General features: G+C 49.7%; 1 protein-coding gene across 1 annotated transcript in view; it reads left to right on the top strand.

Moving 5' to 3' along the window:
* The window catches only part of Lrp5 (LDL receptor related protein 5), a 105703-nt gene that overhangs the window by 23603 nt on the left and 66814 nt on the right, over positions 1-15286 (top strand). The window contains exons 2-4 of the mRNA XM_031389102.1: positions 3462-3858; positions 12674-12871; positions 15065-15261. Coding sequence (XP_031244962.1) covers positions 3462-3858; positions 12674-12871; positions 15065-15261 — 792 coding nt within the window. The remainder of the gene's footprint in view (positions 1-3461; positions 3859-12673; positions 12872-15064; positions 15262-15286) is intronic.

Genomic DNA, 15286 nt, shown 5'->3' with positions numbered 1-15286 from the left:
CACACACACACACACACACACACACACACACACACGCGTGCGCGCAGTGTATCCATATGCATTAAAAATAAAGCGTCTCAGTTGAGTTCTCTGGGCAGTGGGGACAGTGGGGACAGTGGGTACCTCTGGCTGACAGCATCAGATGGGTATCAGATGGAAGAAGATGAGTGGAGTTAGAATGGGGAATCCTGGTTCCAAGTGGAGTTCTGGTCCTGCGGATGGGGTACAAGGATGTGTATAAGTGTGAGTATCCCAGCCTGGTGGATATCCGATGTTCAGGTGGTGATGGGGAGGCTGAGGTGCCTCCCATTAGTAGAAATCCTGGATGTGTGATGTCTTTCTGGGGTGTGGTCACCGCTCCCTGTGTTGTCTTCTTTCTTTGAGACCCTAGCTCCCTTCCAGAAAGCGTATACAGTACACCCACGCCTGGCGTCACCACCTTGGAGCTCCTTGCTTAGGTACTGTGTGGCTGTGTGAACTATGCATGTGTGTGTATGCTCTCCAGCTAAGTTGGTAGCTTCTTGTATGTGAACCCTTATTCTTTCTGTGGCTTGGCCTTTCCCATTGGAATGGTGATAGATAGAATCTCTCCCCCACTCCCCATGCACCGTGTATGCACAGGCTCCCACATACTCCTCAAACACTCTGAGGCCCAATGTAACGCTTTGTGATTATAAATAAGGCATGGACCAAGATTGCTCCTTATTTTGGGGTCTCAGCAAAGGGTTGAATTACCTGGAATTGGGCCTTGTTTGGGGTAACCACGTAAACAGTGTAAAACATGGGCTATTGGAGTGGAAGGCAAACCATCTGTTATGAATTCTATATATAAATATTGGATATACTTACATGGGTTAAAATGGGATTGTTGGCACTGGGGTTTTCAGAGTCTCAATTCTGCTGTGGCAGGGACGATAAACTAACCACAGGGCCTGGTGGCCAAGGCAGGAGGGGGCCTGAGCTGCTGTTTTTCTCTGGCACTGATTTGATGGAGTCCTGGGAGCGATTGCTGCGCGCCCATAAGGGATAATTCTGAGCTATTGGCTCCCTTCCATGATTATGGGTGCTGAAAGTCTCCGGGGATATGGGACATCTATGTTCTTGCTTTGAAGGACTATATACAAAACTAAACTGATAGGGACATCAGGGTGGACCAAGGGAGCTGTCATATGTCAAAGGGAATTTGGCTTGTTCAGCTGTCAGCTGGGTCTTTTTGAAACATTAATTCTTTGCTGTCATTGTTTTGAGACAAGGTAGTCCAGGGTGGCCTTGAACTTCCGATCCTTCTGCCTCTCAGGTCTACATCTTGAGCATGTGCCGTCATACCAGGTCAAAACATTAGGTCTGTGTATGAAGAGACTGAGGCTCAGCAAAGTGGTAAAATTTCTTGCTCTGATCTCCCGTCTGGGGGCCAGGCCAGAGTGAAACCCAGGACCCCAAGTTTAGTGGAGCTGGTTCTAGCCTGGGGAGCACTTACCACTAGCAGCTTTGGGGAAAGCATCCTCATCTTTGTGACCTGGATCCCCCTCATTTCATAGGGAAGATACTGCTGACCCTGGTCCCTGTGTGGAGCATACCCTGAGCCCACTGGTGCCCTCCCCAAGAAGCCTAGATTCTTGCCTTGTCATATTCAGCTTCAAAAATAATACATGCACAGATCGCCTCCTAGCAACAAATGTGGAATTCAGCATTAACACTTGAAAATACATATTCACCAATCTTGAGGCAGAGATTCTTCTAGTTGACCAAGCCTTTATTATTTATTAGCCTTTGTCACCAGTTAGCGCTCATGCCCTCTTTCATGCCCTCAGTGCCAGAGCACATGGATTCATAGTGATGTGGGGTGTGTGTACACACACATACACATGTGTGCAGTTATATGTTTGTGTAGAGACCAGAGCTCAGGAGTCATCATCTTGTTTTTAAGATTTACTAAGGTACATCCTTGTGTGTCTGCCTACGTGTGGGTATGTACACAAGTACAGGGACCTGAGGTGCTGTGTCCCTTGGAGCTAGAGACCATCGGGAAGCACTATGACATGGGTGCTGGGAACTACTCCTGGGTCCTCTCTAGGAGTAGCAATATGCTCTTAACTGCTGAGCCACTTATTTCCTGGTCCTTAATGCAACAGGTGCTTTTGTCCAAATGCTTTGTCCCAGTGTCATCTTTGTCTCCTAGAGGATTTTTCATGAGCTTTTCCTAGTGATCTCTTAAGGATCCCAGGTGTGGCGTAAGCTGGGCCACGGGGCTTAACCCATAACATCACTCTTGGTGTGACTTGGGACAAGTCTATACTTCTATATCAAGACTGCAGTTATGGGCCTGGAGAATGTGCAGCCAGAATCCCCAGTCTGCTAGGGGCTTTGCATTTGAGAGGTGTTGGGCACCTGGGCTAGTCACCTGGTAGGGGAGGAACCCATAGGACCAGAATCCTCACTAATGCTGGCACTGTGTGTTTCTGTCCTGGGAATTTTGCACGGGTTTTAATCTCCTTCACTTGTCTGCGAGGCCTCCTCTGACCATCGTACGTAGTATGCAGCCTTCTCCTGTACTGTCCCCCACTCTGTTTGGCCCATTCACAGCATTAACCAGCCAGACATCACTACAAGCTCTTGGTCTTTGCTCAGTGTGTTTCCCCACTGGAACAGGAACACTGGAGGTCCCTGCTTGCCAGCCTATGAAGCCATCTTGGTTTTGCCACTGTGCCTTTTTTTCTTTCACTTCCAAATCTCTTGAGAACTTTCTTTTCCCCCTCCTCCGAGCTTTCCTTTGCTGCTTCCGCCTTTGGAAAGGAGAGACTCATGGAGCCTTGGGGTGATACAGCGCCCGTGTTATCTAGGGTTCCCCAGGTGTGGGAGGGGAGAAGAAGCAGTCTGCCCCAGGTGAGGGTGGGGAGCCACCCACATTCTGGCCTGCTTCACTGTGGGCCCCTGGGGCTACTGCCAGGCCTCTTAGAGGGAACGCTAGCTTCCCAGGAGTGTTCTGTGGGTTCCCCTTAAAACTTAGGGATTAAGTGTGTGGTTTCTTTTCTCAGTGGTTCAGAGTTGGGAACACTGCCCCACCAGTTCCTAGTGAGGGTTGGAGAAAAAAAAAAATTCCTAGGTTTCAAATCCACCTCCAGCCTCGCTGTCTCTGCCCCCTCCCCTCCCATGTGCCTTTGAAGAGCACACCTGAACTCCTGAGAGCTTGTTGAGGTGAGGAAGTGGCCTTTCCAGTTTGGGGAGCAGTAGAGCCAGAGTGTGGGGATTTGGGGAACCTTTCTGTCTCTCTCTATACTGGCCTATCGCTAAGGGAGCCTTTGGACACCTGGAAGGAAGGGGTCTTGGAAACAGGGGACCAGATGAAGGACATTGGACCTGGGGAGGTGGGTATCAGAGGTAGCCGTGCATGATTCATCGTCCCTGGGACCTGGTTCCCCTCCTGCTCAGTTCACCATCCTGACCCTTTGCTCTGCCCACAGCCTCACCACTCCTGTTGTTTGCCAACCGCCGGGACGTGCGACTAGTGGATGCTGGTGGAGTGAAACTGGAGTCCACCATTGTGGCCAGTGGCCTGGAGGATGCAGCTGCTGTAGACTTCCAGTTCTCTAAGGGTGCTGTGTACTGGACAGATGTGAGCGAGGAGGCCATCAAACAGACCTACCTGAACCAGACTGGAGCTGCTGCACAGAGCATTGTCATCTCTGGCCTCGTGTCACCCGATGGTCTGGCCTGTGACTGGGTTGGCAAGAAGCTGTACTGGACAGACTCCGAGACCAACCGCATTGAGGTGGCCAACCTCAATGGGACGTCCCGTAAGGTTCTCTTCTGGCAGGACCTGGACCAGCCGAGGGCCATTGCCTTGGACCCTGCACATGGGTAGGCGTGGGGACCAAGATTTCTTGTGTAGAGCACACGTGGTGGGGCTGATGAGATGCCCTGGGAAGCAACCCTTGCTAGGAATCACTTCCCTTCCAGATCCTGAACTGTAAAACATGACATGTTTAGCCAGGAATGGTGGCTCACACCTATAATCCTAGCGTTCTAAAGGCTGAGGCAGGAGTGTCGCCACAAGTTCCAGGCTAACCTGAGCTATAAAAATCATCTTAAAAATACACAGGAACTGGGGAGATGCCTCCATTGGTGAAGTACTTGCCTTGTAACCATGAGGATTTCATGTCTATCCATGGAAAAAGTGAGATGCGGTGACACATGTCTATAATCCCGGCACTGTGGAGTTAGAGACATGGGGCTCTGTGAGGCTTGCTGGCCACCTGCAGTCAAATTGCCCCACCCCCGGTCCCAGTGAGAGACAATGTGTTTTAGTATTTATATTGCTGTCTTAAAACACCATGACCAAGAACAACTTGGGGATGAAACAGTCGCTGTACTTGATCTTACAATACTCTCTGAGTAAAGTCAGGGCAGGACCTCAAGGCAGGGACCCAGAGTCAAGAACTAAACTGCTTAGTGGCTTGCTCTCCATTGGTTGTTCAGATTGCTCTCTTGTAGCACCCAGGACCATCAGCTCAGGTGTGGCATTACCCACAGTGACCTGTACCCTCTCATACCAGTTATCAACCAAGAAGATGCCTAGAGGCCAATTCATACTGACTGTAGCTTAGCTAAGCAGTATGTTGTGTCTCCAAAAAAAAAAAAGGGTGGGGGGACAAATGAGGAATGATACTTGGATTTGACGCTTAACATCTTTCTGCATAGGACAGGTGACCCAAGGAAGTTCAGGGACTTCCCATCCCTTTTATGACTGTTGGCTAAGGTGGGTCCGTGCCTGGATGTAGCACTTGCCCTGTGTATTCTGGAAGCCATTTGCCTAACTCACTCTGACCCTGGAAAGCTCAGGACAGCAAAGAAGGCCACTTTGAGAGGGGCCAACAGTCAAACCATGAATGTCTTTCAGCTGCAGCCTAGGGTGCATTGCTGGCTTCATCGTCAGGCCATACTCTAGAGTTTCCTAGGTAGGCAGGATCTTTGTTCACTCCTTGCCATCTCTGCATCCCTCTCTTTTCAGGGTTGACCCTGGGGTGGGACGCACAGAACTGCCCTTTCGTGGCCATAACCCTGAAGTACTGTGCTGGCTCAGGTGTGGGGACAATCAGATTCATGGACTGATGTCTTGGGCAAGACATACGTCCTGGTTTTGTCTTCTTGACAAGTGTTGTACTCACTTGACATTTTAGCTTTCTTTTTTTTAAATTAATTAATTTATTTACTTTACATCTTGACTGCAGTTCTCCTCCCTCCTCTCCTCCCAGTTCTTGCTCCCAACATTTTTAATGTCCCTGGAGCTTCTGAGAAATGCTAGCCAAGATCTCCCAGCTGAGGAACCACGGTGCGGGCTATGGTGGACCTCACCTGTGTGTTTGTGCTATAAACCTCTTAAGAGCTCTGTGCAGCTAGTCCCCATGTGGGTTAGGTTCCAACTGACCCATACACTGCCCTTTTCCACTGTTGGGAATCCTAAGCCCATCTTCTGTCTGTCTCTAGCAATGGGGTACTCTCTGAGTCCTGATGGTACCACCTTATCGTGACCCTTCTCAGTGAGCTACTCTGGCTGACTTAAGCTGCCCTGGCTGTGGACTGACCAGATGCCGGCTGGGAGAGTGGGTGTGGCCTGTCCCCACGCTTCTGGGCTAGGCTGGACAGTTTGCATGTGGTCTGGGAGGATTGCCACTGCTTGGTCTAGGGAGTTTGAGGAGCAGACCAGGTGAGGGCACACTATGTGGCTGAAGTCACCTGTTTGTCCCAGAGCTGGCCTTTGAGTGTATAAGAACCAAAGTATGTGGCTTCTGAAGCCACATAGTTGGTGCAAAGGCCTAAGAAGTGTGGTGTGTGTGTGTGTGTGTGTATGTGTGTGTGTGTGTGTGTACACATGCTGCCTGGGTGTATATGAGAGCCCTGTGTGCAAATGTTCCTTGAGTGTGTGTGGATGTTTTATGTGAGGAAGCCTATGCACATGTGCAGGGGTGAGTGTGTGCAAGTGTAACTGTGCCTGCTTGTGCTTGTATGTGAGTGTGTGTTTATGAGAGTGTATGTGCACATACGTGAGTATATGCAGGAGAGTCTGTGCACATGTGTGAATGCTTTTTATGTGAGAATGTATGTTCATTTGTATGTACATTATGCATAAGAGTTATTGAGCTTGTGCACACAAATCTATGTGACTGTTACCTGTGTGCAAATATGTATAATTGTATATGTGTGCATGTTGCACTGGAGAACGTGTACATATGATTGAGTATGTGATAGAGCATCTGTGGATGAGCACATGTGGTTGTAAAGGAGCATGCATGCATGTATGTATTCAGTTCATATATACCAGAGGTAAGTGGGATTTTTTTTTTTTGGGAGAGGGACTCTGGGGTGACAGACTAGCAGCTACCCCCTGTGGGTCTCTCACTCCTCAGCTGTATAGGATTTAAGTCATCTTCCTAGGACTAACTCTGTTATCAGTTGAATAACCTCAGACCTCAGATCCCCAGGGACAGCAGGACCCTGACAGTCTTCCCAGGAGGTGTGGGCCATTATCCCAGGAGAGTCTTTGTAGCTGAGAGGATTGGTTTGTGTGAAAGTTTGATAAAATGGGCCCAGGACTAGCACCCCACTTCTCAACAGGACCCTTCTGTGCTTTTGTCTCTCTCTCTCTCTCTACCTTGGTTTCCCACTCCTTCTGGGACAGAATGCTACAGCTTTACCCTACCACATGGCCAGATGCAGCATTCATGACCATGGGCAGGAAGGCCCATTCTCAAGTTGTGGGTTTCACCATTGCCCTAATGCCCTTACAGGGTACTGGTGGGCTTGGGGAGAAAATGATATAGGCACAGTGTGTTTGAGAGGAATGAGTGCCACCAGGAGAGTAAGGGCAGGATAGTGTAGAGACGGAATGACCAGTACAAAGGCCCTGGGGTAGAGAAGAGTAGCTCTGTGAGAGAGGATGACTCAAGGTCATGGGGCTCCCTTGGCTTTGGGTTGAGCCTGGCCACCTTATAGCAGTTATAGACGGCAGTGGAGGGCAGCAGCTTGGCCCAGGCTTGTAGCAGGTTGGGGTAGAAAGTGTCTATGGTTGAGTTCTATTCTGAAGGCAGGAGCATTTCCCAAGGGTGACATGGTGCTATGTCTGTGTTCCCATCTATACAGATATACATAGGTGTGCTGTGACCTTGTCATGCCACATGATAAGAGCCACCCTGAGTTGGATGAATGCTGTAACACACATACCCACATTCCACCACATAAACGACTGCTTGTATGCAGTTTTTTCTCTCTCTCCCTTCCTTCCTTCCTTCCTTCCTTCCTTCCTTCCTTCCTTCCTTCCTTCCTTCCTCTCTCCTTCCCTCCTTCCCTCCCTCCTTCTTTCTCTCTTCCTTTCTCTTACTCTTTCCTTTCCTCCTTTCCTTTCCTTTCCTTTCCTTTCCTTTCCTTAAAATTAATGTGTGGGTATGTTTAAGTATCATGTACCATGCCTGGTGCCTGCAGAGGCCAGGAGAAGGCATTGGATCCCTGGAACTGGAATCTCAGAGGGTTGGGAGCTGCTATGTGAGTGCTGCTAATTGAGCCTGGGCCCTGTATAGAAGCCAGTATTGTAGTCGCTGAGCCATCTCTTCAGCTCCCTATCCTTCTACTCCAAGCCATGGTGGCTGGGAGGATACTTTGTGTTTGTGTAGAGGTAGAGGGAACCCAGCACTCTGTCCTCACCTGGGCAGCGGTGGCCTGTTTTATATCTGGGATCACTCAGCCTTGGCCCTGGCTGTCCTTATTAAATGTTCCAGTGGGTCATTTGCGCACTTGCTTCTGACATCTTCCTTAGAAGCTCCCCACAGGGTCACCTGGGTAGCTGTTCCTTTCGAATCCTGCCCCTGGACCAGTGTTGACCTTGGCACTGCTGCCGCGGACAGGACATCTCAAGCTTCCTTCCTCTGCCCTGGATAAATAAGAGTGTGCAAGCTGTGGGGTGCAGCTCGGAGCGGGGACAGTGAAATGCAGTGGAAGAGAGAAACTTGGCTCTCCTGGCAGGACTGTGGAGCCTCTGGAGACTTCCTTAAATGAGGGGATCCTGCCCCAGCCACCATTGAGAAGAATGACTGTCCAAATGCCCACCTGCATGTGTTCAGCTCAGGAGTGGCAGAGAGGGCTCTGAAACTGGGAAGACCCTGGGGAAGCCTGGGGAAGCCCTGCTGCATATCAAGGTCTCCTGGGCCTCCTGGGCCTCCTGGGCCTCCTGGGCCTCCTGGACCTCCAGGCAGAAATGCAGCTGGTACTGCCTTGAAGCAACAGCCCAGCATTGCAGCCCTGCACCTTGGCCCTGAATCGCCTTCTGCCTTGCTTTACGAGAAAGAGGATGGCCTCAATCCTGCCAGCTTGCCCTGTAGCAGTAGTGGAACTGGCATGGGCCTGTCCCCACTGAGCCAGCAGCTCTCCCGTTCCCCATTTAAGGAAACCTGCAGGCCTCAGGAACTGGGGAAGAAATGTGGTGTACTAACCTCATTTCCCTAACTGGCCTTAGCTCTGGCTGGGCCACAGCATCAAATGGGAAGCGTAGAAACACTACACTTTCTCAGTGGGTGGCGAGACCCTGGGCTAATTCCAGGCCTGTAGGAGTAGGGAAGCATGGAGAAGGAAGGCAGTTACCCAGGCCATGTCAGGCTCAGGTGAGGCTGACCTGCTTCCAGATGCCCAGAAAATCATCCCAGTTATGGCCCTGCTGATGCAGGATGAAACCTGCACAAAGCTTGGGTCTTCCCTGCCCACCCAGGCTGCTGTCTAGAGCTGCTACTTGCTGTGTGTGTGTGAGACAAGTCCACCTGGCATAGCCTCCACTTCATATCTGTCTAATGGGGGCAGCAAGCTGGCTTTCCCAGTCCTGGCTGGCACATAGGGTGGTGCAGGACACACAGGAGTTATCCTTTGTAGGGTGCTTGGCCATTAAGCAGGGCAGAGAAGGCGATATTTTCATGATGCTCCTATGCCTGTCCGTCTGATGACATCCTCACAGACCTTCTAGAAGGTGGTGATGGTTCTGGCTCACGTAGGACCCCTGCTGGGGAGACGGGGGTGGTGGCACAGCAGTAAGACAGCCCCTGTGTCCATTATTTATTTTTTTAAAGATGTATTTATTTAGCCGGGCAGTGGTGGCGCATGCCTTTAATCCCAGCACTTGGGAGGCAGAGGCAGGTGGATTTCTGAGTTCGAGGCCAGCCTGGTCTACAGAATGAGTTCCAGGACAGCTAGGGCTACACAGAGAAACCCTGACTCGAAAAAACAAAAAACAAAAACAACAACAATATTTATTTATTTTATGTATATGAGTATACACTGTAGCTGTACAGATAGTTGTTGGGAATTGACTTTTAGGACCTCTGCTCTCTCTGGTTAGCCCCGCTCACTCTGGTGGGCCTCCCTTGCTCCGGTAGACCCACTCACTCAGTCCCTGCTTGCTCTGGCCCAAAGATTTATTTATTATAAATAAGTACACTGTAGCTGTCTTCAGACTCACCAGAAGAGGCGTCCTATCTCATTACGGGTGGTTGTAGCCACCATGTGGTTGCTGGGATTTGAACTCAGGAACTTCAGAAGAGCAGTCAGTGTTCTTACCTTCTGAGCCATCTCACCATTCCCTCCTTTGCCCATTATTGCAAGAGGAGTGTTCCCCACCCCAGATCTTTATAGCTCAGGCTGACCTGGAAGCCATGGCAATTCTCCTGTCTCAGACTTCCAAGTGCTGAAATTTCAGGCAAAAGCTACCATGTCTAGCTCATGTCTCTTTGACAGTAATGGAGGCCCCACAAGGGTCCCAGCTGAGCTTATTCCTCATGCTTTAGATCACTCAGCTCCCTGGATCAGCTTGGGGTTGGCCTACATCAATGACGTTTTACAGCAGAAGAAATGGGGGACAAGGTATGTGGAGACTAGCCTGACCCCAGAGAAAATATGTGTAAAAGATAAAGGAAGACTTGTAAGCCCTTGAGCCTGGAATGTGCCAAGGAGTATACCACCTTACAAGGGCCATGGGCAGGAAGGAGGCTCAGATAGGAACCAATCCACAGAGGGATGGACAGTATAAATTGTGTCCACTTTGGTGTCCTGTGCCTCACCCATGGGCTCCCAGGGTAGGACCCATGTCCTCAAAGTTGACGTGGCTATCTGTGGGCTCTGCTGTTCAGTGCATGCACACACCTCTGGTTACATTCTTTCAGCACTAGCTGGGTTGGCTCCTGTCATCTTTAGTATTGGTATCTGGGCTCAGCACACATAAAGGCACAGTAAGGAGTGGAGTGGAGTGTCTTATGGATATATGACATGACCCCTCATTGGAGCATCTCCTCATAGCTCCCTGAACTCCTCCTCTTCACAGACCCTGGGAGTCATGGCTGTCTCTTCTGTGCATACTCACTCAGGCTTGTTTTGTCTCCTATACCCTGGGCAAGTCCCAGCGTACTGTGTAATCCAGGCTGGCTTTGAACCAGTGACAGTCCGCTTCAGTTCCTTTGGTCCTAGGGATAGTAGGTGTGCCCGGCGATGCTGTGCTCAATGAGAAATATTTCTAATAGGGAGAGGGCAAAGCACTCAGCATATTCTTTTTTTTTTTTTTTTAAAGATTAATTTATTTATTATATGTTAAGTACACTGTAGCTGTCTTCAGACGCACCAGAAGAGGGCATCAGATCTCATTACGGGTGGGTGGTTGTGAGCCACCATGTGGTTGCTGGGATTTGAACTCATGACCTTCCAAAGAGCAGTCGGTGCTCTTCCCCACTGAGCCATCTCACCAGCCCCAGCATATTCTTAATGGATAGCAAGTTGGAAGTGTGTAGAGCCATGGGCAAGACAGTGACATTTTGATCAGTGATGTCCAGTGCATGTTCCGTGGGGCTGGACATCACTGTCGTCTCTATTCTTTTGTGTAGGTCTGGGGACGGCGTCCAGGGCTTTGTGGATGCGAGGCAGGAACCTTATTACAACCAGCTACAACCCAGCTCTCTGTCCTTAGCTGACGATTGGGAGTTGTGGCACACATGTGGAGGCACGTGACAACTTTCATGAATCAGTTTTCTTCCCACTTGGAGAAGCAGTGTCTCCCTTTGCCGTGTCCTCTGTGCTGCACCCAGGATACCTGGCCCGCAAGCTTCCACCAGGGTGCTTCTCCACCACATCCTGCTTTTTATTTTTTTCGAGACAGGGTTTCTCTATGTAGCCCTGGCTGTCCTGGATCTCAACTCTGTAGACCAGGCTGGCCTTGAACTCGGAGATACACCTGCCTCTGCCTCCTAAGTGCTGGGATTAAAGGTGTGCTCCACCTGCTAATTTTTAAATGTAGGCTCTAGGATTTAACTTAGTGCTTCAGACTTGTATGTTTGTGTAGCAAGTGCCTTTACCTGGTGAGCTGTACAGATAGTTGTGAGCCTTCATCTGGTTGTTGGGAATTGACCTTTAGGACCTCTGCTCGCTCTGGTCAGCCTCCCTTGCTCCAGTAGACCTGTGGTGTGTGTGTGTGTGTGTGTGTACATGTATATGTGTGTGTGTGTGTGTATATATGTGTGTGTATATATATATGTGTGTATATATATATAATGTATACATATTTAAAGGTTTTATTTTTATCTTACCTCTATGAGTGCTTTGCCTATGTTTGTGTAAGTACACCATGTATGTGTGCAGTGCCCATTGAGTTCATAAGGTGTCAGATCCCCTGGGATTGGAGTTCTACAGGACTGTGAACCTTCATGCAGGTGCTGAGAACTGAGCCTGCAAGAGCAGCCAGTGCTCTTACAGCTGCTGAAGCTATATCTCTCCAGCCTGCAGTTTATATTCTTTTTTTTTTAGATTCATTTATTTATTATATGTAAGTACATTGTAGCTGTCTTCAGACACCCCCAGAAGAGGGCATCAGATCTCACTATGGATGGTTGTGAGCCACCGTGTGGTTGCTGGGATTTGAACTCAGGACTTTCGGTAGAGCAGTCAGTGCTCTTCCCCTCTGAGCCATCTCTCCAGCCCCTGCAGTGTATATTCTTAAGGATATGTTCCTCAGGGCTAGAGACATGGCTTAGCATTCCTTTCTCGAGGGCTTCAGTTTGGTTCTTAGAAACTACTTTCACAGTTTATAGCCAGCTCCAGGAGACCCAGTACCCTCTTCTGGACCCCATGGGGACTTGTACTTCCACTCACATACACAAACCCCTATACACACACACACACACAAATAAAAATAAAATAAGTATTTTTTTTTTAAAAGATGGGCATGGTGTCACATGGTTATAATCCTAGCACTTGGGAGGTGGAGGAAGCAGTGGGATGAGGCTAGCCTTAGCTATAGGAGATGGAGGTGGTGGAGGAAGCAGTGGGGTGAGGCTAGCTTTGGCTACAGGAGATGGAGGTGGTGGAGGAAGCAGTGGGGTGAGGCTAGCCTTGGCTACAGGAGATGGAGGTGGTGGAGGAAGCAGTGGGATGTTAGAAGTGGTGGTGAAGGTATGCTCCTGTTTCAGGCATTTAAAGTAATATCTGTCTCTATTTTAATTCCTTAACATAAAAACCTAAAGTTTGGGTCCCTCAAACCATAATCACTCAGAATTTCTCACATTTCTGGTGGGTGAGCTTTCAGGCCTGTCTGTGTTAGGGATCAGAACCAGTCCCCAGATCCATTTGTCTTTCCTTTTATCCCCTGCCTCCTCACTAGGTACATGTACTGGACTGACTGGGGGGAAGCACCCCGGATCGAGCGGGCAGGGATGGATGGCAGTACCCGGAAGATCATTGTAGACTCCGACATTTACTGGCCCAATGGGCTGACCATTGATCTGGAGGAGCAGAAGCTGTACTGGGCTGACGCCAAGCTCAGCTTCATCCACCGTGCCAACCTGGACGGCTCTTTCCGGTGAGTGCCTGTGGCTGACGCACCCCCAGGGAGTTGAGGCTCCTTAACTTAGGCCTTAGGTTCTTTCCTGGAGCCCCCAAGGATTGCTGGATGATTTTGGGAACAGAGTATAGGTGCCATACCTGATGTCACAGCTGATGTGACTGTTTCCACAGCAACATGTTCCTTCCAAACTGTGTGAGAGGAACATACGTAGCCCTCGAGATGGCTGGCTGCCTGTGCAAGCTGGGCTCTGAGTTCAATCCCTGGAGCCCACACGGTAGAGGTAGAGGACCATTTACCTCTTTTGGTTTTTGTTTTTTTCTAAATAGGGTTTCTCTATGTAACCCCATCAATCACATGGTGACTCTGTGTAGTCCTGGCTGTCCTGGACTTGCTTCATAGACCAGGCTGATGTTGAAGTCAGAGATCTGCCTGCTCCTGCTTCCCAAGTGCTGGGATTAAAGGTGTGCACCACCTTACCCAGACTGAGAACCAGGTCTTGGATGTTGTCCTCTGACCTCTACACAGTGCTGTTGATTTCATGTTCCTCCCATACACATACCATACACATGGTATTTAAAAAAGAAAGAAAAGACTACATCTGTGCCCAATTGGTACTGTGAAATGAGTAAGAAAATCTCAGTGTTCAGGGGGCTGGAGAGGTAGGTGCTCGGTGGTTACCTGCACTTCCTGTGCTTGCAGAGGACCTGAGTTCACTTCCCAGCACTCATGGTGGCAGGCTTATCTGGTACCCTCTTCTGGCCTCCTTGGGCAACTGGACTCAGATGCACATACTTGCACACACAAATGAAAATAAAATATACATCTTAAAAACAAATGAAAAGTTCAGTGTTTATAGACTGTTTTGGATTTTAGAGTTGGCGGTCAGGGCTTAGATCTGCCTGGGACTGGGGCATCCATTGCTCTTTGTCCTGCCTCTGCCATAGTGTCTCCAGGACAGCAGTGGCTGTGTGACTATTATCATATCTCTAGTCTTGTTACAGACTGTGCACACAGTAGGTGCTTGATCAATGGAGGGGACAGGTAGATGAATAAGGCCTGTTCTCCTACTTAGTTGTTAGATCTTCCTGCTTGGTGTGGCCCTGTGCCATCATTATACTGAGACATAGCTGTGACCTTTGTTGTTGGACTAGGGGTAATTTATTCCATGACGGAATATTACTTGCTGAGTTGACATCAGGTCTTGGGCTCCTCATGGGAAGGTTAATCTGACCTTTGCACTGGAGGGGCTCCTGGCTAGGGACATAGGAGCTAGTGTGAAGGGTTCACCTTGAGTTAGACTAAGAAGGCCCACATGCCATCCATTTTGGGGTGATGTCTAGCCTGTGTTTTGTCATCTCTAGGGCGAGGGTGAAGATATGCACAGGTTATGCTGATCAGGGTCTGATCTGAGATTTGGAAATCAGGCTAGCCTGGGGACAGACTGTAGGAGTAAGTGATCCCAGCAAGACCAAGACTAGCCCAGAATCTGGAAAGCTGCTAGCCTGGGAACCTTAGGCAAGTGGTCATGACAAGAGGGTGGCAGTTCATATAACAGAGATAGTGAGATCCCTTCCATAGTATCAGTGGACATTTACCAGTTCGTTTGATGTTCACAGCAAACCCCACACTACCTCCTGTATGATGACAGGCAGGGTCCCAAGGCCATACAGCTGGCCAGAGCCCACTGCAGCGGGGATGGTCATTAAACAACCACAAGATGCTGAGTCTGTTCAATTCCAGTCCCATTACCAGTGTTGCTCATCTCATTAGACGTGATGTCCCCTGTGTGGGCGATTCTGAGCACACAGGCTGAGAGGATTACCTGCTGTTGGTGTGGGCTGTAGGACAGGACACATCTGGCTGAGTCAGCAGGAAGTTCTTTGCACATCAGGTGTGGGGACCTAGGCTTCTCAGAAACTGTCAGTCTCCAAGAAAGCCGTATGCTTTCTTTCTTTTCTAGGGGCACTTCGTCCCTTTGTCCAGGGGCACTGTTTCTGTCACAGGCATGGAAGGCTGGCTGGGTGGGCAGTGCCCATGCATACCTGGAAGGGCTGACTGGAGTGGCCAAGTGAGGAGAGTGTGCTTGCAGCTGCTTCCCTTTGATTTGACAGACACAGGGGGTCTGTGGTGGCCCAAGGGCCTCCAGCATGGGGCAGAGTTGACCTGAGAGGGCTTCTAATCACTCTGCCTGTTTCCTACCTGCTGCAGGCAGAAGGTGGTGGAGGGCAGCCTCACTCACCCCTTTGCCCTAACGCTCTCTGGGGACACACTCTACTGGACAGACTGGCAGACCCGCTCTATCCATGCCTGCAACAAGTGGACTGGGGAGAAGAGGAAGGAGATCCTCAGTGCTCTGTACTCACCCATGGACATTCAGGTGCTGAGCCAGGAGCGGCAGCCTCCTTGTAAGTGTGAGCAGGCATTAGGGAT

Source organism: Mastomys coucha, unplaced genomic scaffold, assembly GCF_008632895.1.
Source record: "Mastomys coucha isolate ucsf_1 unplaced genomic scaffold, UCSF_Mcou_1 pScaffold21, whole genome shotgun sequence".
NCBI classification, from domain to species: Eukaryota; Metazoa; Chordata; class Mammalia; order Rodentia; family Muridae; genus Mastomys; species Mastomys coucha.
The sequence above is the reverse complement of the archived record's forward strand: the minus strand, read 5'-3'. Positions and strand labels throughout refer to the sequence as shown.